The sequence below is a fragment of the Gallinula chloropus genome (assembly GCF_964237585.1).
Source record: "Gallinula chloropus genome assembly, chromosome: 13".
NCBI lineage: Eukaryota > Metazoa > Chordata > Aves > Gruiformes > Rallidae > Gallinula > Gallinula chloropus.
This window is the reverse complement of record NC_140098.1, coordinates 12,709,199-12,731,808: the sequence shown is the minus strand read 5'-3', so window position 1 is coordinate 12,731,808 and position 22,610 is coordinate 12,709,199. Positions and strand designations below refer to the sequence as shown.

General features: G+C 59.4%; 2 protein-coding genes across 2 annotated transcripts in view; one reads left to right on the top strand and one right to left on the bottom strand.

Moving 5' to 3' along the window:
- Nucleotides 1–22,610, bottom strand: part of LOC311196741 (protein NDRG4-like) — a gene marked incomplete at both ends in the record, with an annotated part of 721,213 nt that overhangs the window by 449,965 nt on the left and 248,638 nt on the right.
- LOC311196461 (hydrocephalus-inducing protein homolog) overlaps nt 21,464–22,610 on the top strand; it is a gene marked incomplete at its 5' end in the record, with an annotated part of 69,783 nt that continues 68,636 nt past the window's right edge. The window contains one exon of the mRNA XM_084270031.1: nt 21,464–21,553. Coding sequence (XP_084126157.1) covers nt 21,464–21,553 — 90 coding nt within the window. The remainder of the gene's footprint in view (nt 21,554–22,610) is intronic.

The following is a 22,610-nucleotide window of genomic DNA, read 5'->3' as shown; positions in this document are numbered from 1 at the left end:
CCATACTGGCCACAGCGCTGCCGGCGACAGCTCTCGGCAGGGCTGACCCTCCACATACCCCAAGTCCCATGTTTTTCAGCTCAGTCTCCATCAGCCACCAGCCTCAAGTAACAACTTCACCTTCCACACTGTGAGCATATTTCAGGTACATGGTGATAACTCTGATGATTTTTTCCCCATAGGACATGGCAGAGTATTGTAACAGCATTGATGAGGAGACACAAAAAACAATCCTCAGCAAGGTGTGCTGCTGCTCTAGCAACCTGGTTTGTCTCAAGCCATATATTAAAACAATTAAAATCTCTAAATAGGAAGTGAAAAACTTCCAGGATCAGCCTTCTGGGTCCCCAGGAGAAGCACAGGGCCATATTCCCAATGGACATGCAGCACTGGAACAGCCCAGACTAACCCAGGCTGCTGTAATTAGCCCCGAAGGGTCACTGTGCCTCTCATGGCTATTTACTTGATGGAGGCAACACTTGTCTCCCCACCCAGAGCTGTCAGGGCAGACGCTGCTCCAAGTTACTATTAGCCCAGCCTCTGCAGTAAGCCTCTATGTAAGATTAAAAACCAGGACCACAACTGCCAACGTGGCTGCAGCTCTGACTATGCGCAGGGGCCCACCCAGCAGGATTCGGCTCCCCAGACCAACTCCAGAAGGACACACAACCCCAGGGAAATACCAGGGCTGCAGGTGAGACACTCGGTGGGATGGACAACAAGCTGCTGCTGCTCCACCAACACCAACCCAGGGTCCTGCTCTGGGTGTTTGGTGAAGCTGCATCTTCCCAGGTCTGTACCCACCTACTGTTCTGGCACAAACAGGGAGGGCAAAGCACGGAACAAAAGCCATCTCTGAGCAGCGTGGCAGGGGGTGACTGCTGTTTCTCTAATGGCAACCACAACCACTCAATTAATTCTTCATCACTGACTCAATGACTTAGGGTACAGATTCACATAAGAGGAAGGGAAGATGCCATTAAAATAGGTGCAGTTGCTAATTACGTGCCTGTCCCTCAACTCACTGCTGCCTGCCAGCAGCGCTGCAGTAGCACACGCAGCCTCAGCTGTGCTCAGACAGCAGTATCCCCATTTTGGGAAGGAGCAATACCACTCAGAGCTCCCCAGAAATAAGAAGAGCTGGCCTTGGGCAAGCAGAAAAGCTCTTAAGATGTATTCAAGATTGCCAGACCCACCAGATATGTTCTCCAGCCTCTCCCACCCCGCAGTCCCAGGTCTGAAGGATTCCAGCACAAATTGGGGGTGACCTGCTCCATCATCTACGCTGCTGTAAAAGAGCATTGCAGCACAGGGATCAACTCAGGCTGAATGTGTAGCCTAGGTGTGATCGCTGAACTGAGAGGGGAATAAGGACATTGAACCTGTTGAACTCAAAGTTGGGAGGAGATTCAGCACACAAACTTTAGATCCCTGCTCGTCTAGAGGCTATTTACAGCTTTCTGATTTACATGGGGAAAGGAGGGTGAAGCTGACATTGGTGGAAACCCCAAACTCCCCCCATAGCTCGTGAGGAGCATCTGACAACCTGAGATCCCAGCACTCTTCATGGAAACGGGAAGCTTCCCACATCCACCCTCAGGCAGGGTGAGGCCGGGCCCGCAGGCCGGGCTGTCCGGGTGCTGCCGCACGGGCCTCGCTCCCGTCCCGCCGTTGCCACGGGAACGTTTGTGTCCGGTGCTTCATTGCCAGCGGCAGCAGCCCGGCTGGCAGCCACGCTCCGGCGTGTGAGTGTCCCCACGGCCCCCGGGAGCGGGAGGGGGGGGATAGCGGTGCCCAAGCCCGTGTTTTTGGGGCGGTGGCCGCGTTCCGGAGGTGCGGCCTCGGGAGGGGCGGGAGCGGGCGGAGCGCCGGGGCTGGGGGCCGGAGCGGTTGGGGTGCCTGGCATAGCGTGCCCGGGGGGGGGTGTTGGGTGTGAGCTGGGTGCCGCCCGAACTGTGTCAGGCCGTGGTGCTCACCCTCCTGCCGGGGAGGCTTCCCTGCCAGCAGGCGGTCTGTTTGGGAGGGACGGAGGGCGGGATTTCAGGGGGGAGGCTGCCTAAGGAGCGAAGGGGGGGCTCTCATGCCGGGCTAGAGGAGGCGGCAGCGTTTTGTGTCGGGGCCTGCCCCCTCCAGCTGCCCCGCTGTGCTCCCCATCAGAGCAGACTTCCCAGGCCAAGGTCTGCCCCCCCATGGGATGCGGCTGTGGCCGCATCCAGGCCCTGGGGCAGGAGTGGAGGGGATGGAGGCTGCTGGTGCTGCCCTCCTCTTCTTGTTCACGGGCCTTTGGGTGTTTGGAGCTTAAACCTCAGTGTTGCGACGTGTAAATGAGGGTTTCAGTGCCTGAAGGGTAGGGAGTAACTGGGTGAAGAGTCCGTGACACCTCAGGGTTAGTGCAGTGCTGAGTAGGACAGCAGTAAGCCAGGAAATAGGGCCCGTTGTCTGTTCTGGCAGCCAGGAATGCGTGTGTGTGCTGGGTAAGTGGGTATGAGGCTGGAGCCTGCCGAGGTGAGGCTGGGGGTGATGCTCCTGCTGCTGCTTTTGGCTGTTTGCATGTCTCCAGTTTGGCATCTTTTAAATTCAACTGCTGTTGGTTTTGCCAGAGATTCAAACTCCCTTGTAAGAACTGGGCAGGGATGCGCAGAACTCTTGTTGAGAAGGTGTTTGCAGGTTGAGATTAAAAGATTTTGATTTGGATTGGGGTTTGCGGGAGCATTTTGGGTGAGCTGGGTGATAGCAGAGCTCTGTGGGTGACAGCAGTGGTCAGGATGTGGACACAGCACAGCTGTGCACGGTGAATTGATGCCACAGAAGCTGGGATGTGGTTCAGAAAGGGAGAGAGGATGGCTTTCAGGGGTGCTGGCAGTGCCCCATGTTCCAGCTTGGGTGTGTGGTTCAAGGGTAGATGACCAAATCCTTGTGTGGCAGCAGAGCCGTGGCTGCTGTGAACATGCCTGAAGCCCCTGGGCAGGGCGGATTTGTTCGCCTCGTGCTTTTAGCTGCAGGCTGCTGTGGGTCCAAGCACTTGCTTTGGGTAGGGTAAGATACTGCCTGTGGAAACAGCCTGACAGCCTGTGTCTGCCTATGAGTTCCATGAGCTTTGGCTCCGATCCTTACAGGATCCACTACAGAGTGGCAGCGCTTCGCTAACGTGCTCCTCAGCCCGGCAGAGGCAGCTCTGACCCCGCTCAGGCCACTTGCTGCCGACCTGGGGACCCGGTAATAGTCCTTTTGTCTCCTGCTTTTCCACTCCGAGGTCTCTTGTTGCGTGGAAGCTCTGATGTGTTGCCAACCACAATGAAACGTGGTCCCTATGCAGGAAAAAGAGTAAATAGTGGGGGGAAGGGTTGATGCAAGTTGGGAAGCCCAAGATAGCAGAGATGAGGTGCTGGGGGAGAGAAAATAGTGCTCTAAGTGCTGACGGCAGGAGCGGTGGCTGTAAATTCACAGCACGTGGAGCTCTGGCAGGCCCTTGGAAGGGAGCCTGGTCTGCCTTGCCCACCTCGCCGCCAGCTGAGAGCTTGAGTTTATGAAAAGCAGGAAGGGGAAGGTGTAACACGAGGCTCCTGTTAATTATCTCTGCCGTGGTGGAGCTTTTACAATAAATTGTGGGATGGCAGTACCGAAGTGATAAAAAGACAAGAGGGGCTGGAGTATAAAGGTGCCAGGTGAGGCTTCCTGGGGAGCAAGGCTTGATTTAGAAAGCGCTCAGCCACTTAGTGGTGGGCTGGAGGGGCAAGAGATTAGTCCTGGAAATTCTCCTTTCCTGGCTCCCGTGAGATGCTGTTTATATGGTAATTATGGCTAAGCGGGTGATTTCTAAGCAAGAAACGTGGTCCTGCTACTTAAGCCTGAACAGGGCAAGATGATTTAGGTGAAGAAAAGTGTTCAGGAGCATCCTGGTTCTCCCTTTTAGCAGATCTCTCCGGCTCTCCCAGCAAAGTGTAATAGAAAGGCAAATGAACCAGTTACTCTGGAGAGAGGTGCCTTATAGCAGCTGAAGGAGGAGGATTTACTGTGTATAGTGCAGCACGATTCAGCCACCTGTCCGCGCTCCTGCAAGAGGAGCTGCTTGCAGTGCACGGTGGGGCAGGCAGGAGGCACTTGAGACTCTAACATCGCTTGGAGGGTGCTGGAGCTGGTGTGAAGCAGAACGTGGGGAGCGCTGAGTGTCAGAGCCTGTTGCTTGTGGTTTGCATGTGGGTGCCAGGCTGTGCGGAGAGCCGGGCCGGGGGTCAGGAGACGCCGGCAAGGCAGTGAGCTGGTTGAACTGGGCTCTGAGCTATCACCAAGCGGCATCTGCCCCACGCCCGTGGCGCCGGTTTCCTCGGTCCCGGGGCAGGAGCGAGCGGGTAGTAACTCCCCGCCGAGGTGCGGCGCTTGGTCGGCTCTGCCCGGGGCTGGCCGGGCCCGCAGGCCGGGCTGGCCGGGCGCTGCCGCACGGGCCTCGCTCGCGTCCCGCCGTTGCCACGGGAACGTTTGTGTCCGTTGCTTCATTGCCAGCGGCAGCAGCCCGGCTGGCAGCCACGCTCCGGCGTGTGAGTATCCCCACGCCCCCCGGGAGCGGGAGGGGGGAGATTCCGGTGCCAAGCCCGTGTTTTTGGGGCGGTGGCTGCGTTCCGGAGGTGCGGCCTCGGGAGGGGCGGGGGCGGGCGGAGCGCCGGGGCTGGGGGCGCTGACGGCAGGAGCTGTGGCTGTAAATTCACAGCACGTGGAGCTCTGGGAGGCCCTTGGAAGGGAGCCTGGTCCGCCTTGCCCACCTCACCGCCAGCTGAGAGCTTGAGTTTATGAAAAGCAGGAAGGGGAAGGTGTAACACGAGGCTCCTGTTAATTATCTCTGCCGTGGTGGAGCTTTTACAATAAATTGTGGGATGGCAGTACAGAAGTGATAAAAAGACAAGAGGGGCTGGAGTATAAAGGTGCCAGGTGAGGCTTCCTGGGGAGCAAGGCTTGATTTAGAAAGCGCTCAGCCACTTAGTGGTGGGCTGGAGGGGCAAGAGATTAGTCCTGGAAATTCTCCTTTCCTGGCTCCCGTGAGATGCTGTTTATATGGTAATTACGGCTAAGCGGGTGATTTCTAAGCAAGAAACGTGATCCTGCTACTTAAGCCTGAACAGGGCAAGATGATTTAGGTGAAGAAAAGTGTTCGGGAGCATCCTGGCTCTCCCAGCAAAGTGTAATAGAAAGGCAAATGAAACAGTTACTCTGGAGAGAGGTGCCTTATAGCAGCTGAAGGAGGAGGATTTACTGTGTATAGTGCAGCACGATTCAGCCACCTGTCCGCGCTCCTGCAAGAGGAGCTGCTTGCAGTGCACGGTGGGGCAGGCAGGAGGCACTTGAGACTCTAACATCGCTTGGAGGGTGCTGGAGCTGGTGTGAAGCAGAACGTGGGGAGCGCTGAGTGTCAGAGCCTGTTGCTTGTGGTTTGCATGTGGGTGCCAGGCTGTGCGGAGAGCCGGGCCGGGGGTCAGGAGACGCCGGCAAGGCAGTGAGCTGGTTGAACTGGGCTCTGAGCTATCACCAAGCGGCATCTGCCCCACGCCCGTGGCGCCGGTTTCCCCGGTCCCGGGGCAGGAGCGAGCGGGTAGTAACTCCCCGCCGAGGTGCGGCGCTTGGTCGGCTCTGCCCGGGGCTGGCCGGGCCCGCAGGCGGGGCTGGCCGGGCGCTGCCGCACGGGCCTCGCTCGCGTCCCGCCGTTGCCACGGGAACGTTTGTGTCCGTTGCTTCATTGCCAGCGGCAGCAGCCCGGCTGGCAGCCACGCTCCGGCGTGTGAGTATCCCCACGCCCCCCGGGAGCGGGAGGGGGGAGATTCCGGTGCCAAGCCCGTGTTTTTGGGGCGGTGGCTGCGTTCCGGAGGTGCGGCCTCGGGAGGGGCGGGGGCGGGCGGAGCGCCGGGGCTGGGGGCGCTGACGGCAGGAGCTGTGGCTGTAAATTCACAGCACGTGGAGCTCTGGGAGGCCCTTGGAAGGGAGCCTGGTCCGCCTTGCCCACCTCACCGCCAGCTGAGAGCTTGAGTTTATGAAAAGCAGGAAGGGGAAGGTGTAACACGAGGCTCCTGTTAATTATCTCTGCCGTGGTGGAGCTTTTACAATAAATTGTGGGATGGCAGTACCGAAGTGATAAAAAGACAAGAGGGGCTGGAGTATAAAGGTGCCAGGTGAGGCTTCCTGGGGAGCAAGGCTTGATTTAGAAAGCGCTCAGCCACTTAGTGGTGGGCTGGAGGGGCAAGAGATTAGTCCTGGAAATTCTCCTTTCCTGGCTCCCGTGAGATGCTGTTTATATGGTAATTACGGCTAAGCGGGTGATTTCTAAGCAAGAAACGTGATCCTGCTACTTAAGCCTGAACAGGGCAAGATGATTTAGGTGAAGAAAAGTGTTCGGGAGCATCCTGGCTCTCCCAGCAAAGTGTAATAGAAAGGCAAATGAAACAGTTACTCTGGAGAGAGGTGCCTTATAGCAGCTGAAGGAGGAGGATTTACTGTGTATAGTGCAGCACGATTCAGCCACCTGTCCGCGCTCCTGCAAGAGGAGCTGCTTGCAGTGCACGGTGGGGCAGGCAGGAGGCACTTGAGACTCTAACATCGCTTGGAGGGTGCTGGAGCTGGTGTGAAGCAGAACGTGGGGAGCGCTGAGTGTCAGAGCCTGTTGCTTGTGGTTTGCATGTGGGTGCCAGGCTGTGCGGAGAGCCGGGCCGGGGGTCAGGAGACGCCGGCAAGGCAGTGAGCTGGTTGAACTGGGCTCTGAGCTATCACCAAGCGGCATCTGCCCCACGCCCGTGGCGCCGGTTTCCCCGGTCCCGGGGCAGGAGCGAGCGGGTAGTAACTCCCCGCCGAGGTGCGGCGCTTGGTCGGCTCTGCCCGGGGCTGGCCGGGCCCGCAGGCGGGGCTGGCCGGGCGCTGCCGCACGGGCCTCGCTCGCGTCCCGCCGTTGCCACGGGAACGTTTGTGTCCGTTGCTTCATTGCCAGCGGCAGCAGCCCGGCTGGCAGCCACGCTCCGGCGTGTGAGTATCCCCACGCCCCCCGGGAGCGGGAGGGGGGAGATTCCGGTGCCAAGCCCGTGTTTTTGGGGCGGTGGCTGCGTTCCGGAGGTGCGGCCTCGGGAGGGGCGGGGGCGGGCGGAGCGCCGGGGCTGGGGGCGCTGACGGCAGGAGCTGTGGCTGTAAATTCACAGCACGTGGAGCTCTGGGAGGCCCTTGGAAGGGAGCCTGGTCCGCCTTGCCCACCTCACCGCCAGCTGAGAGCTTGAGTTTATGAAAAGCAGGAAGGGGAAGGTGTAACACGAGGCTCCTGTTAATTATCTCTGCCGTGGTGGAGCTTTTACAATAAATTGTGGGATGGCAGTACCGAAGTGATAAAAAGACAAGAGGGGCTGGAGTATAAAGGTGCCAGGTGAGGCTTCCTGGGGAGCAAGGCTTGATTTAGAAAGCGCTCAGCCACTTAGTGGTGGGCTGGAGGGGCAAGAGATTAGTCCTGGAAATTCTCCTTTCCTGGCTCCCGTGAGATGCTGTTTATATGGTAATTACAGCTAAGCGGGTGATTTCTAAGCAAGAAACGTGATCCTGCTACTTAAGCCTGAACAGGGCAAGATGATTTAGGTGAAGAAAAGTGTTCGGGAGCATCCTGGCTCTCCCAGCAAAGTGTAATAGAAAGGCAAATGAACCAGTTACTCTGGAGAGAGGTGCCTTATAGCAGCTGAAGGAGGAGGATTTACTGTGTATAGTGCAGCACGATTCAGCCACCTGTCCGCGCTCCTGCAAGAGGAGCTGCTTGCAGTGCACGGTGGGGCAGGCAGGAGGCACTTGAGACTCTAACATCGCTTGGAGGGTGCTGGAGCTGGTGTGAAGCAGAACGTGGGGAGCGCTGAGTGTCAGAGCCTGTTGCTTGTGGTTTGCATGTGGGTGCCAGGCTGTGCGGAGAGCCGGGCCGGGGGTCAGGAGACGCCGGCAAGGCAGTGAGCTGGTTGAACTGGGCTCTGAGCTATCACCAAGCGGCATCTGCCCCACGCCCGTGGCGCCGGTTTCCTCGGTCCCGGGGCAGGAGCGAGCGGGTAGTAACTCCCCGCCGAGGTGCGGCGCTTGGTCAGCTCTGCCCGGGGCTGGCCGGGCCCGCAGGCCGGGCTGGCCGGGCGCTGCCGCACGGGCCTCGCTCGCGTCCCGCCGTTGCCACGGGAACGTTTGTGTCCGTTGCTTCATTGCCAGCGGCAGCAGCCCGGCTGGCAGCCACGCTCCGGCGTGTGAGTATCCCCACGCCCCCCGGGAGCGGGAGGGGGGAGATTCCGGTGCCAAGCCCGTGTTTTTGGGGCGGTGGCTGCGTTCCGGAGGTGCGGCCTCGGGAGGGGCGGGGGCGGGCGGAGCGCCGGGGCTGGGGGCGCTGACGGCAGGAGCTGTGGCTGTAAATTCACAGCACGTGGAGCTCTGGGAGGCCCTTGGAAGGGAGCCTGGTCCGCCTTGCCCACCTCACCGCCAGCTGAGAGCTTGAGTTTATGAAAAGCAGGAAGGGGAAGGTGTAACACGAGGCTCCTGTTAATTATCTCTGCCGTGGTGGAGCTTTTACAATAAATTGTGGGATGGCAGTACAGAAGTGATAAAAAGACAAGAGGGGCTGGAGTATAAAGGTGCCAGGTGAGGCTTCCTGGGGAGCAAGGCTTGATTTAGAAAGCGCTCAGCCACTTAGTGGTGGGCTGGAGGGGCAAGAGATTAGTCCTGGAAAATCTTCTTCTCCTTTCCTGGCTCCCGTGAGATGCTGTTTATACGGTAATTACAGCTAAGCAGGTGATTTCTAAGCAAGAAACGTGGTCCTGCTACTTAAGCCTGAACAGGGCAAGATGATTTAGGCGAAGAAAAGTGTTCGGGAGCATCCTGGCTCTCCCAGCAAAGTGTAATAGAAAGGCAAATGAACCAGTTACTCTGGAGAGAGGTGCCTTATAGCAGCTGAAGGAGGAGGATTTACTGTGTATAGTGCAGCACGATTCAGCCACCTGTCCGCGCTCCTGCAAGAGGAGCTGCTTGCAGTGCACGGTGGGGCAGGCAGGAGGCACTTGAGACTCTAACATCGCTTGGAGGGTGCTGGAGCTGGTGTGAAGCAGAACGTGGGGAGCGCTGAGTGTCAGAGCCTGTTGCTTGTGGTTTGCATGTGGGTGCCAGGCTGTGCGGAGAGCCGGGCCGGGGGTCAGGAGACGCCGGCAAGGCAGTGAGCTGGTTGAACTGGGCTCTGAGCTATCACCAAGCGGCATCTGCCCCACGCCCGTGGCGCCGGTTTCCCCGGTCCCGGGGCAGGAGCGAGCGGGTAGTAACTCCCCGCCGAGGTGCGGCGCTTGGTCGGCTCTGCCCGGGGCTGGCCGGGCCCGCAGGCCGGGCTGTCCGGGCGCTGCCGCACGGGCCTCGCTCGCGTCCCGCCGTTGCCACGGGAACGTTTGTGTCCGTTGCTTCATTGCCAGCGGCAGCAGCCCGGCTGGCAGCCACGCTCCGGCGTGTGAGTATCCCCACGCCCCCCGGGAGCGGGAGGGGGGAGATTCCGGTGCCAAGCCCGTGTTTTTGGGGCGGTGGCTGCGTTCCGGAGGTGCGGCCTCGGGAGGGGCGGGGGCGGGCGGAGCGCCGGGGCTGGGGGCGCTGACGGCAGGAGCTGTGGCTGTAAATTCACAGCACGTGGAGCTCTGGGAGGCCCTTGGAAGGGAGCCTGGTCCGCCTTGCCCACCTCACCGCCAGCTGAGAGCTTGAGTTTATGAAAAGCAGGAAGGGGAAGGTGTAACACGAGGCTCCTGTTAATTATCTCTGCCGTGGTGGAGCTTTTACAATAAATTGTGGGATGGCAGTACAGAAGTGATAAAAAGACAAGAGGGGCTGGAGTATAAAGGTGCCAGGTGAGGCTTCCTGGGGAGCAAGGCTTGATTTAGAAAGCGCTCAGCCACTTAGTGGTGGGCTGGAGGGGCAAGAGATTAGTCCTGGAAATTCTCCTTTCCTGGCTCCCGTGAGATGCTGTTTATACGGTAATTACAGCTAAGCAGGTGATTTCTAAGCAAGAAACGTGGTCCTGCTACTTAAGCCTGAACAGGGCAAGATGATTTAGGCGAAGAAAAGTGTTCGGGAGCATCCTGGCTCTCCCAGCAAAGTGTAATAGAAAGGCAAATGAACCAGTTACTCTGGAGAGAGGTGCCTTATAGCAGCTGAAGGAGGAGGATTTACTGTGTATAGTGCAGCACGATTCAGCCACCTGTCCGCGCTCCTGCAAGAGGAGCTGCTTGCAGTGCACGGTGGGGCAGGCAGGAGGCACTTGAGACTCTAACATCGCTTGGAGGGTGCTGGAGCTGGTGTGAAGCAGAACGTGGGGAGCGCTGAGTGTCAGAGCCTGTTGCTTGTGGTTTGCATGTGGGTGCCAGGCTGTGCGGAGAGCCGGGCCGGGGGTCAGGAGACGCCGGCAAGGCAGTGAGCTGGTTGAACTGGGCTCTGAGCTATCACCAAGCGGCATCTGCCCCACGCCCGTGGCGCCGGTTTCCTCGGTCCCGGGGCAGGAGCGAGCGGGTAGTAACTCCCCGCCGAGGTGCGGCGCTTGGTCAGCTCTGCCCGGGGCTGGCCGGGCCCGCAGGCCGGGCTGGCCGGGCGCTGCCGCACGGGCCTCGCTCGCGTCCCGCCGTTGCCACGGGAACGTTTGTGTCCGTTGCTTCATTGCCAGCGGCAGCAGCCCGGCTGGCAGCCACGCTCCGGCGTGTGAGTATCCCCACGCCCCCCGGGAGCGGGAGGGGGGAGATTCCGGTGCCAAGCCCGTGTTTTTGGGGCGGTGGCTGCGTTCCGGAGGTGCGGCCTCGGGAGGGGCGGGGGCGGGCGGAGCGCCGGGGCTGGGGGCGCTGACGGCAGGAGCTGTGGCTGTAAATTCACAGCACGTGGAGCTCTGGGAGGCCCTTGGAAGGGAGCCTGGTCCGCCTTGCCCACCTCACCGCCAGCTGAGAGCTTGAGTTTATGAAAAGCAGGAAGGGGAAGGTGTAACACGAGGCTCCTGTTAATTATCTCTGCCGTGGTGGAGCTTTTACAATAAATTGTGGGATGGCAGTACAGAAGTGATAAAAAGACAAGAGGGGCTGGAGTATAAAGGTGCCAGGTGAGGCTTCCTGGGGAGCAAGGCTTGATTTAGAAAGCGCTCAGCCACTTAGTGGTGGGCTGGAGGGGCAAGAGATTAGTCCTGGAAAATCTTCTTCTCCTTTCCTGGCTCCCGTGAGATGCTGTTTATACGGTAATTACAGCTAAGCAGGTGATTTCTAAGCAAGAAACGTGGTCCTGCTACTTAAGCCTGAACAGGGCAAGATGATTTAGGCGAAGAAAAGTGTTCGGGAGCATCCTGGCTCTCCCAGCAAAGTGTAATAGAAAGGCAAATGAACCAGTTACTCTGGAGAGAGGTGCCTTATAGCAGCTGAAGGAGGAGGATTTACTGTGTATAGTGCAGCACGATTCAGCCACCTGTCCGCGCTCCTGCAAGAGGAGCTGCTTGCAGTGCACGGTGGGGCAGGCAGGAGGCACTTGAGACTCTAACATCGCTTGGAGGGTGCTGGAGCTGGTGTGAAGCAGAACGTGGGGAGCGCTGAGTGTCAGAGCCTGTTGCTTGTGGTTTGCATGTGGGTGCCAGGCTGTGCGGAGAGCCGGGCCGGGGGTCAGGAGACGCCGGCAAGGCAGTGAGCTGGTTGAACTGGGCTCTGAGCTATCACCAAGCGGCATCTGCCCCACGCCCGTGGCGCCGGTTTCCCCGGTCCCGGGGCAGGAGCGAGCGGGTAGTAACTCCCCGCCGAGGTGCGGCGCTTGGTCGGCTCTGCCCGGGGCTGGCCGGGCCCGCAGGCCGGGCTGGCCGGGCGCTGCCGCACGGGCCTCGCTCGCGTCCCGCCGTTGCCACGGGAACGTTTGTGTCCGTTGCTTCATTGCCAGCGGCAGCAGCCCGGCTGGCAGCCACGCTCCGGCGTGTGAGTGTCCCCACGCCCCCCGGGAGCGGGAGGGGGGAGATTCCGGTGCCAAGCCCGTGTTTTTGGGGCGGTGGCTGCGTTCCGGAGGTGCGGCCTCGGGAGGGGCGGGGGCGGGCGGAGCGCCGGGGCTGGGGGCGCTGACGGCAGGAGCTGTGGCTGTAAATTCACAGCACGTGGAGCTCTGGGAGGCCCTTGGAAGGGAGCCTGGTCCGCCTTGCCCACCTCACCGCCAGCTGAGAGCTTGAGTTTATGAAAAGCAGGAAGGGGAAGGTGTAACACGAGGCTCCTGTTAATTATCTCTGCCGTGGTGGAGCTTTTACAATAAATTGTGGGATGGCAGTACAGAAGTGATAAAAAGACAAGAGGGGCTGGAGTATAAAGGTGCCAGGTGAGGCTTCCTGGGGAGCAAGGCTTGATTTAGAAAGCGCTCAGCCACTTAGTGGTGGGCTGGAGGGGCAAGAGATTAGTCCTGGAAAATCTTCTTCTCCTTTCCTGGCTCCCGTGAGATGCTGTTTATACGGTAATTACAGCTAAGCAGGTGATTTCTAAGCAAGAAACGTGGTCCTGCTACTTAAGCCTGAACAGGGCAAGATGATTTAGGCGAAGAAAAGTGTTCGGGAGCATCCTGGCTCTCCCAGCAAAGTGTAATAGAAAGGCAAATGAACCAGTTACTCTGGAGAGAGGTGCCTTATAGCAGCTGAAGGAGGAGGATTTACTGTGTATAGTGCAGCACGATTCAGCCACCTGTCCGCGCTCCTGCAAGAGGAGCTGCTTGCAGTGCACGGTGGGGCAGGCAGGAGGCACTTGAGACTCTAACATCGCTTGGAGGGTGCTGGAGCTGGTGTGAAGCAGAACGTGGGGAGCGCTGAGTGTCAGAGCCTGTTGCTTGTGGTTTGCATGTGGGTGCCAGGCTGTGCGGAGAGCCGGGCCGGGGGTCAGGAGACGCCGGCAAGGCAGTGAGCTGGTTGAACTGGGCTCTGAGCTATCACCAAGCGGCATCTGCCCCACGCCCGTGGCGCCGGTTTCCCCGGTCCCGGGGCAGGAGCGAGCGGGTAGTAACTCCCCGCCGAGGTGCGGCGCTTGGTCGGCTCTGCCCGGGGCTGGCCGGGCCCGCAGGCGGGGCTGGCCGGGCGCTGCCGCACGGGCCTCGCTCGCGTCCCGCCGTTGCCACGGGAACGTTTGTGTCCGTTGCTTCATTGCCAGCGGCAGCAGCCCGGCTGGCAGCCACGCTCCGGCGTGTGAGTATCCCCACGCCCCCCGGGAGCGGGAGGGGGGAGATTCCGGTGCCAAGCCCGTGTTTTTGGGGCGGTGGCTGCGTTCCGGAGGTGCGGCCTCGGGAGGGGCGGGGGCGGGCGGAGCGCCGGGGCTGGGGGCGCTGACGGCAGGAGCTGTGGCTGTAAATTCACAGCACGTGGAGCTCTGGGAGGCCCTTGGAAGGGAGCCTGGTCCGCCTTGCCCACCTCACCGCCAGCTGAGAGCTTGAGTTTATGAAAAGCAGGAAGGGGAAGGTGTAACACGAGGCTCCTGTTAATTATCTCTGCCGTGGTGGAGCTTTTACAATAAATTGTGGGATGGCAGTACCGAAGTGATAAAAAGACAAGAGGGGCTGGAGTATAAAGGTGCCAGGTGAGGCTTCCTGGGGAGCAAGGCTTGATTTAGAAAGCGCTCAGCCACTTAGTGGTGGGCTGGAGGGGCAAGAGATTAGTCCTGGAAATTCTCCTTTCCTGGCTCCCGTGAGATGCTGTTTATATGGTAATTACAGCTAAGCGGGTGATTTCTAAGCAAGAAACGTGATCCTGCTACTTAAGCCTGAACAGGGCAAGATGATTTAGGTGAAGAAAAGTGTTCGGGAGCATCCTGGCTCTCCCAGCAAAGTGTAATAGAAAGGCAAATGAACCAGTTACTCTGGAGAGAGGTGCCTTATAGCAGCTGAAGGAGGAGGATTTACTGTGTATAGTGCAGCACGATTCAGCCACCTGTCCGCGCTCCTGCAAGAGGAGCTGCTTGCAGTGCACGGTGGGGCAGGCAGGAGGCACTTGAGACTCTAACATCGCTTGGAGGGTGCTGGAGCTGGTGTGAAGCAGAACGTGGGGAGCGCTGAGTGTCAGAGCCTGTTGCTTGTGGTTTGCATGTGGGTGCCAGGCTGTGCGGAGAGCCGGGCCGGGGGTCAGGAGACGCCGGCAAGGCAGTGAGCTGGTTGAACTGGGCTCTGAGCTATCACCAAGCGGCATCTGCCCCACGCCCGTGGCGCCGGTTTCCTCGGTCCCGGGGCAGGAGCGAGCGGGTAGTAACTCCCCGCCGAGGTGCGGCGCTTGGTCAGCTCTGCCCGGGGCTGGCCGGGCCCGCAGGCCGGGCTGGCCGGGCGCTGCCGCACGGGCCTCGCTCGCGTCCCGCCGTTGCCACGGGAACGTTTGTGTCCGTTGCTTCATTGCCAGCGGCAGCAGCCCGGCTGGCAGCCACGCTCCGGCGTGTGAGTATCCCCACGCCCCCCGGGAGCGGGAGGGGGGAGATTCCGGTGCCAAGCCCGTGTTTTTGGGGCGGTGGCTGCGTTCCGGAGGTGCGGCCTCGGGAGGGGCGGGGGCGGGCGGAGCGCCGGGGCTGGGGGCGCTGACGGCAGGAGCTGTGGCTGTAAATTCACAGCACGTGGAGCTCTGGGAGGCCCTTGGAAGGGAGCCTGGTCCGCCTTGCCCACCTCACCGCCAGCTGAGAGCTTGAGTTTATGAAAAGCAGGAAGGGGAAGGTGTAACACGAGGCTCCTGTTAATTATCTCTGCCGTGGTGGAGCTTTTACAATAAATTGTGGGATGGCAGTACAGAAGTGATAAAAAGACAAGAGGGGCTGGAGTATAAAGGTGCCAGGTGAGGCTTCCTGGGGAGCAAGGCTTGATTTAGAAAGCGCTCAGCCACTTAGTGGTGGGCTGGAGGGGCAAGAGATTAGTCCTGGAAAATCTTCTTCTCCTTTCCTGGCTCCCGTGAGATGCTGTTTATACGGTAATTACAGCTAAGCAGGTGATTTCTAAGCAAGAAACGTGGTCCTGCTACTTAAGCCTGAACAGGGCAAGATGATTTAGGCGAAGAAAAGTGTTCGGGAGCATCCTGGCTCTCCCAGCAAAGTGTAATAGAAAGGCAAATGAACCAGTTACTCTGGAGAGAGGTGCCTTATAGCAGCTGAAGGAGGAGGATTTACTGTGTATAGTGCAGCACGATTCAGCCACCTGTCCGCGCTCCTGCAAGAGGAGCTGCTTGCAGTGCACGGTGGGGCAGGCAGGAGGCACTTGAGACTCTAACATCGCTTGGAGGGTGCTGGAGCTGGTGTGAAGCAGAACGTGGGGAGCGCTGAGTGTCAGAGCCTGTTGCTTGTGGTTTGCATGTGGGTGCCAGGCTGTGCGGAGAGCCGGGCCGGGGGTCAGGAGACGCCGGCAAGGCAGTGAGCTGGTTGAACTGGGCTCTGAGCTATCACCAAGCGGCATCTGCCCCACGCCCGTGGCGCCGGTTTCCCCGGTCCCGGGGCAGGAGCGAGCGGGTAGTAACTCCCCGCCGAGGTGCGGCGCTTGGTCGGCTCTGCCCGGGGCTGGCCGGGCCCGCAGGCCGGGCTGTCCGGGCGCTGCCGCACGGGCCTCGCTCGCGTCCCGCCGTTGCCACGGGAACGTTTGTGTCCGTTGCTTCATTGCCAGCGGCAGCAGCCCGGCTGGCAGCCACGCTCCGGCGTGTGAGTATCCCCACGCCCCCCGGGAGCGGGAGGGGGGAGATTCCGGTGCCAAGCCCGTGTTTTTGGGGCGGTGGCTGCGTTCCGGAGGTGCGGCCTCGGGAGGGGCGGGGGCGGGCGGAGCGCCGGGGCTGGGGGCGCTGACGGCAGGAGCTGTGGCTGTAAATTCACAGCACGTGGAGCTCTGGGAGGCCCTTGGAAGGGAGCCTGGTCCGCCTTGCCCACCTCACCGCCAGCTGAGAGCTTGAGTTTATGAAAAGCAGGAAGGGGAAGGTGTAACACGAGGCTCCTGTTAATTATCTCTGCCGTGGTGGAGCTTTTACAATAAATTGTGGGATGGCAGTACAGAAGTGATAAAAAGACAAGAGGGGCTGGAGTATAAAGGTGCCAGGTGAGGCTTCCTGGGGAGCAAGGCTTGATTTAGAAAGCGCTCAGCCACTTAGTGGTGGGCTGGAGGGGCAAGAGATTAGTCCTGGAAATTCTCCTTTCCTGGCTCCCGTGAGATGCTGTTTATACGGTAATTACAGCTAAGCAGGTGATTTCTAAGCAAGAAACGTGGTCCTGCTACTTAAGCCTGAACAGGGCAAGATGATTTAGGCGAAGAAAAGTGTTCGGGAGCATCCTGGCTCTCCCAGCAAAGTGTAATAGAAAGGCAAATGAACCAGTTACTCTGGAGAGAGGTGCCTTATAGCAGCTGAAGGAGGAGGATTTACTGTGTATAGTGCAGCACGATTCAGCCACCTGTCCGCGCTCCTGCAAGAGGAGCTGCTTGCAGTGCACGGTGGGGCAGGCAGGAGGCACTTGAGACTCTAACATCGCTTGGAGGGTGCTGGAGCTGGTGTGAAGCAGAACGTGGGGAGCGCTGAGTGTCAGAGCCTGTTGCTTGTGGTTTGCATGTGGGTGCCAGGCTGTGCGGAGAGCCGGGCCGGGGGTCAGGAGACGCCGGCAAGGCAGTGAGCTGGTTGAACTGGGCTCTGAGCTATCACCAAGCGGCATCTGCCCCACGCCCGTGGCGCCGGTTTCCTCGGTCCCGGGGCAGGAGCGAGCGGGTAGTAACTCCCCGCCGAGGTGCGGCGCTTGGTCAGCTCTGCCCGGGGCTGGCCGGGCCCGCAGGCCGGGCTGGCCGGGCGCTGCCGCACGGGCCTCGCTCGCGTCCCGCCGTTGCCACGGGAACGTTTGTGTCCGTTGCTTCATTGCCAGCGGCAGCAGCCCGGCTGGCAGCCACGCTCCGGCGTGTGAGTATCCCCACGCCCCCCGGGAGCGGGAGGGGGGAGATTCCGGTGCCAAGCCCGTGTTTTTGGGGCGGTGGCTGCGTTCCGGAGGTGCGGCCTCGGGAGGGGCGGGGGCGGGCGGAGCGCCGGGGCTGGGGGCGCTGACGGCAGGAGCTGTGGCTGTAAATTCACAGCACGTGGAGCTCTGGGAGGCCCTTGGAAGGGAGCCTGGTCCGCCTTGCCCACCTCACCGCCAGCTGAGAGCTTGAGTTTATGAAAAGCAGGAAGGGGAAGGTGTAACACGAGGCTCCTGTTAATTATCTCTGCCGTGGTGGAGCTTTTACAATAAATTGTGGGATGGCAGTACAGAAGTGATAAAAAGACAAGAGGGGCTGGAGTATAAAGGTGCCAGGTGAGGCTTCCTGGGGAGCAAGGCTTGATTTAGAAAGCGCTCAGCCACTTAGTGGTGGGCTGGAGGGGCAAGAGATTAGTCCTGGAAAATCTTCTTCTCCTTTCCTGGCTCCCGTGAGATGCTGTTTATACGGTAATTACAGCTAAGCAGGTGATTTCTAAGCAAGAAACGTGGTCCTGCTACTTAAGCCTGAACAGGGCAAGATGATTTAGGCGAAGAAAAGTGTTCGGGAGCATCCTGGCTCTCCCAGCAAAGTGTAATAGAAAGGCAAATGAACCAGTTACTCTGGAGAGAGGTGCCTTATAGCAGCTGAAGGAGGAGGATTTACTGTGTATAGTGCAGCACGATTCAGCCACCTGTCCGCGCTCCTGCAAGAGGAGCTGCTTGCAGTGCACGGTGGGGCAGGCAGGAGGCACTTGAGACTCTAACATCGCTTGGAGGGTGCTGGAGCTGGTGTGAAGCAGAACGTGGGGAGCGCTGAGTGTCAGAGCCTGTTGCTTGTGGTTTGCATGTGGGTGCCAGGCTGTGCGGAGAGCCGGGCCGGGGGTCAGGAGACGCCGGCAAGGCAGTGAGCTGGTTGAACTGGGCTCTGAGCTATCACCAAGCGGCATCTGCCCCACGCCCGTGGCGCCGGTTTCCCCGGTCCCGGGGCAGGAGCGAGCGGGTAGTAACTCCCCGCCGAGGTGCGGCGCTTGGTCGGCTCTGCCCGGGGCTGGCCGGGCCCGCAGGCCGGGCTGGCCGGGCGCTGCCGCACGGGCCTCGCTCGCGTCCCGCCGTTGCCACGGGAACGTTTGTGTCCGTTGCTTCATTGCCAGCGGCAGCAGCCCGGCTGGCAGCCACGCTCCGGCGTGTGAGTGTCCCCACGCCCCCCGGGAGCGGGAGGGGGGAGATTCCGGTGCCAAGCCCGTGTTTTTGGGGCGGTGGCTGCGTTCCGGAGGTGCGGCCTCGGGAGGGGCGGGGGCGGGCGGAGCGCCGGGGCTGGGGGCGCTGACGGCAGGAGCTGTGGCTGTAAATTCACAGCACGTGGAGCTCTGGGAGGCCCTTGGAAGGGAGCCTGGTCCGCCTTGCCCACCTCACCGCCAGCTGAGAGCTTGAGTTTATGAAAAGCAGGAAGGGGAAGGTGTAACACGAGGCTCCTGTTAATTATCTCTGCCGTGGTGGAGCTTTTACAATAAATTGTGGGATGGCAGTACAGAAGTGATAAAAAGACAAGAGGGGCTGGAGTATAAAGGTGCCAGGTGAGGCTTCCTGGGGAGCAAGGCTTGATTTAGAAAGCGCTCAGCCACTTAGTGGTGGGCTGGAGGGGCAAGAGATTAGTCCTGGAAATTCTCCTTTCCTGGCTCCCGTGAGATGCTGTTTATATGGTAATTACGGCTAAGCGGGTGATTTCTAAGCAAGAAACGTGGTCCTGCTACTTAAGCCTGAACAGGGCAAGATGATTTAGGTGAAGAAAAGTGTTCGGGAGCATCCTGGTTCTCCCTTTTAACAGATCTCCTCTCCGGCTCTCCCAGCAAAGTGTAATAGAAAGGCAAATGAACCAGTTACTCTGGAGAGAGGTGCCTTATAGCTGCTGAAGGAGGAGGATTTCCTGTGTATAGTGCAGCACGATTCAGCCACCCGTCTGCGCTCCTGCAAGAGGAGCTGCTTGCAGTGCACGGTGGGGCAGGCAGGAGGCACTTGAGGCTCTAACATCGCTTGGAGGGTGCTGGAGCTGGTGTGAAGCAGAACGTGGGGAGCGCTGAGTGTCAGAGCCTGTTGCTTGTGGTTTGCATGTGGGTGCCAGGCTGTGCGGAGAGCCGGGCCGGGGGTCAGGAGACGCCGGCAAGGCAGTGAGCTGGTTGAACTGGGCTCTGAGCTATCACCAAGCGGCATCTGCCCCACGCCCGTGGCGCCGGTTTCCCCGGTCCCGGGGCAGGAGCGAGCGGGTAGTAACTCCCCGCCGAGGTGCGGCGCTTGGTCAGCTCTGCCCGGGGCTGGCCGGGCCCGCAGGCCGGGCTGTCCGGGCGCTGCCGCACGGGCCTCGCTCGCGTCCCGCCGTTGCCACGGGAACGTTTGTGTCCGTTGCTTCATTGCCAGCGGCAGCAGCCCGGCTGGCAGCCACGCTCCGGCGTGTGAGTGTCCCCACGGCCCCCGGGAGCGGGAGGGGGGGATAGCGGTGCCCAAGCCCGTGTTTTTGGGGCGGTGGCTGCGTTCCGGAGGTGCGGCCTCGGGAGGGGCGGGGACGGGCGGAGCGCCGGGGCTGGGGGCTGGAGCGGTCGGGGTGCCTGGCACAGCGTGCCCGGGGGGGGGTGTTGGGTGTGAGCTGGGTGCCGCCCGAACTGTGTCAGGCCGTGGTGCTCACCCTCCTGCCGGGGAGGCTTCCCTGCCAGCAGGCGGTCTGTTTGGGAGGGACGGAGGGCGGGATTTCAGGGGGGAGGCTGCCTAAGGAGCGAAGGGGGGGCTCTCATGCCGGGCTGGAGGAGGCGGCAGCGTTTTGTGTCGGGGCCTGCCCCCCCCAGCTGCCCCGCCCCCTCCAGCTGCCCCGCTGTGCTCCCCATCAGAGCAGACTTCCCAGGCCAAGGTCTGCCCCCCCATGGGATGCAGCTGTGGCCGCATCCAGGCCCTGGGGCAGGAGTGGAGGGGATGGAGGCTGCTGGTGCTGCCCTCCTCTTCTTGTTCACGGGCCTTTGGGTGTTTGGAGCTTAAACCTCAGTGTTGCGACGTGTAAATGAGGGTTTCAGTGCCTTCAGGGTGGGGTGTAACTGGGTGAAGTGTCTGTTACACCTCAGGGTTAATGCAGTGCTGAGTAGGACAGCAGTAAGCCAGGAAATAGGGCCTGTTGTCTGTTCTGGCAGCCAGGAATGTGTGTGTGTGCTGGGTAAGTGGGTATGAGGCTGGAGCCTGCCGAGGTGAGGCGGGGGGTGATGCTCCTGACGCTGCTTTTGGCTGTTTGCATGTCTCCAGTTTGGCATCTTTTAAATTCAACTGCTGTTGGTTTTGCCAGAGATTCAAACTCCCTCGTGAGAACTGGGCAGGGATGCGCAGAACTCTTGTTGAGAAGGTGTTTGCAGGTTGAGATTAAAAGATTTTGACTTGGATTGGGGTTTGCGGGAGCATTTTGGGTGAGCTGGGTGATAGCAGAGCTCTGTGGGTGACAGCAGTGGTCAGGATGTGGACACAGCACAGCTGTGCACGGTGAATTGATGCCACAGAAGCTGGGATGTGGTTCAGAAAGGGAGAGAGGATGGGTTTTAGGGGTGCTGGCAGTGCCCCATGTTCCAGCTTGGGTGTGTGGTTCAAGGGTAGATGACCAAATCCTTGTGTGGCAGCAGAGCTGTGGCTGCTGTGCACATGCCTGAAGCCCCTGGGCAGGGCGGATTTGTTCGCCTCGTGCTTTTAGCTGCAGGCTGCTGTGGGTCCAAGCGTTTGCTTTGGGTAGGGTAAGATACTGCCTGTGGAAACAGCCTGACAGCCTGTGTCTGCCTATGAGTTCCATGAGCTTTGGCTCAGATCCTGACAGGAGCCACTACAGAATGGCAGTGCTTCGCTGTGTGTGATGGAGATGGAGAGGTGGTTGTCAGGCTGGCGACTGGGCCATGGACCTAAAAGCCGGCCATGGACCGGTCAACCCGCAGTCCTTGTGGGGTGGGGGTGCTGGAGAAGAACTGCCGTTAGGATCAAGTCTTTAGCAGCCCTGCCTGCACAGACGTGGTGTTCATGTTTGAGCTCATTGCTGTTGTTGCTTTAATGGCTTCGTGGTTTTCTTTCTGCTGTTACAGCCTCGAATGCCTGTAGAGAGCCTCGAGTGTGAGTGTTAATAAATGAAAATTAGGGCCCTTGTTCTCCCGGGAGAAATGCTCTTGGGGGCTGTGGGAATTTCATGCCTGGAAGGAGTCATATTTGCTGGATAATTTCTGTAGCTCAAACCAACCGACTGAGCCTGGAGACTCTAGTTTTTCATCAGAACATTGAACTCCGTGCTGCGTTAGTTAGAAACACAGCAAAGCTCCTGGCACGGAGGGTGGGCGTTGGGCTGGCGAAGTGGGAAGGGATCTGGTCTGATCTTGTTCATGCTCGGGGCAGCCGCGGTCCCTGGGCTGGAGGTTGGTGTAATAACCCTGAGCAGGTGATAAGGTCGGGCACAAAGTCGCCTGGGGTCAGCTTCTCTTCCTGAATTTTCAAAGTCCCATTGTTGCTCCTTCCAGATTAGCTGAGACATGGCTACCAAAAACGTTCGTCGATCTAGTGAGCTTTCTACAATATTACAACGGAGAGTAGTAACAGCTCCAAAGAAGAAGTATGTAAATGTAAGTACCTGCTGTGGCCAGATAGGAGCTGTGGTAAGGCTGGAAACCTGCCCTGTGTCCCTCCTCTGCCTGCCCCTCCTGTTTAGCCACACTGTGAAGGTACACACCACCACCCCATCTCTTTGCTGCCATACTTGTGTTGGAGGTGGCCATCAAGGTGCAGTGGGAGATGGAATGTGGGCTGAAAGTCCAGAGTCTTGTCTGAATGTGCTGCTGAAACCCAGTTAACGGGATGTCCTGGGCAGTGCACTGGAGTAGCTGAAGCATTGGGGTGCTTCTACCCATCCTCTTGGTGAGGGCAGCAGTATCTTCTGTCACGGAAGCATCCTTGCAGGCGCTGCTCTGACCATCCCTGCCCTCCCAGCAGCTGGGGATGTGGTGGGACTGCTCAGACTCTGCCTGAAGACTTGAGAGACGTGTCCAGTCCCAGCTAGAATGGGGTCCAAACCAGTTCTGTCATGAGTGTCATCCTGGGTTGAGCGCAGATCCAGCCCTTGAAGCAGCTGTGGAGTTGGGGCAGTTCCTCCTCCCCATCCATGAACGTGGGGCAGTTCCTCCTCCCATCCATGAATGTGCCTTTTGCTGACCAAGGCTCCCTTTACTGGAGATAACCTCATGGAGGAGGTATCTCTGTATGCTTCTGTGGAGAGGGCTGTGAGGCCAGAACAGAGAGAAAACAAGGGCTAATTAAAAAGATAACTAAAGCTTGGACCCAGCACAGCGCTACTTTTCTGCTCTCCTGCGATTCAGCCGGCAGTGACATCTCCACACGCCGGCTGGTTGTGAGCATTGTGTGAGGATGGAGTTAGGGGGTTTCTGATGACTCCTCCCCACTCCTTTCAAAGGTCACTGCCTGAGTCCTGCAAAGCTAAAGGGGAAACAAATGTCTGAAGAGCAGAAATGCTCAAACGTGTCACATCAGAGGATGAAGGAGAAGCGCAGGGGACAGAGCCGCTTGGTTAGAGCTCGTGTTCCGCTCTCCATCATTCATTGACTGATGTTAAATATTTCAGTGGGGAACTTTGGGAACTTCCAGGACTATCCTAGTGGCTGTGGT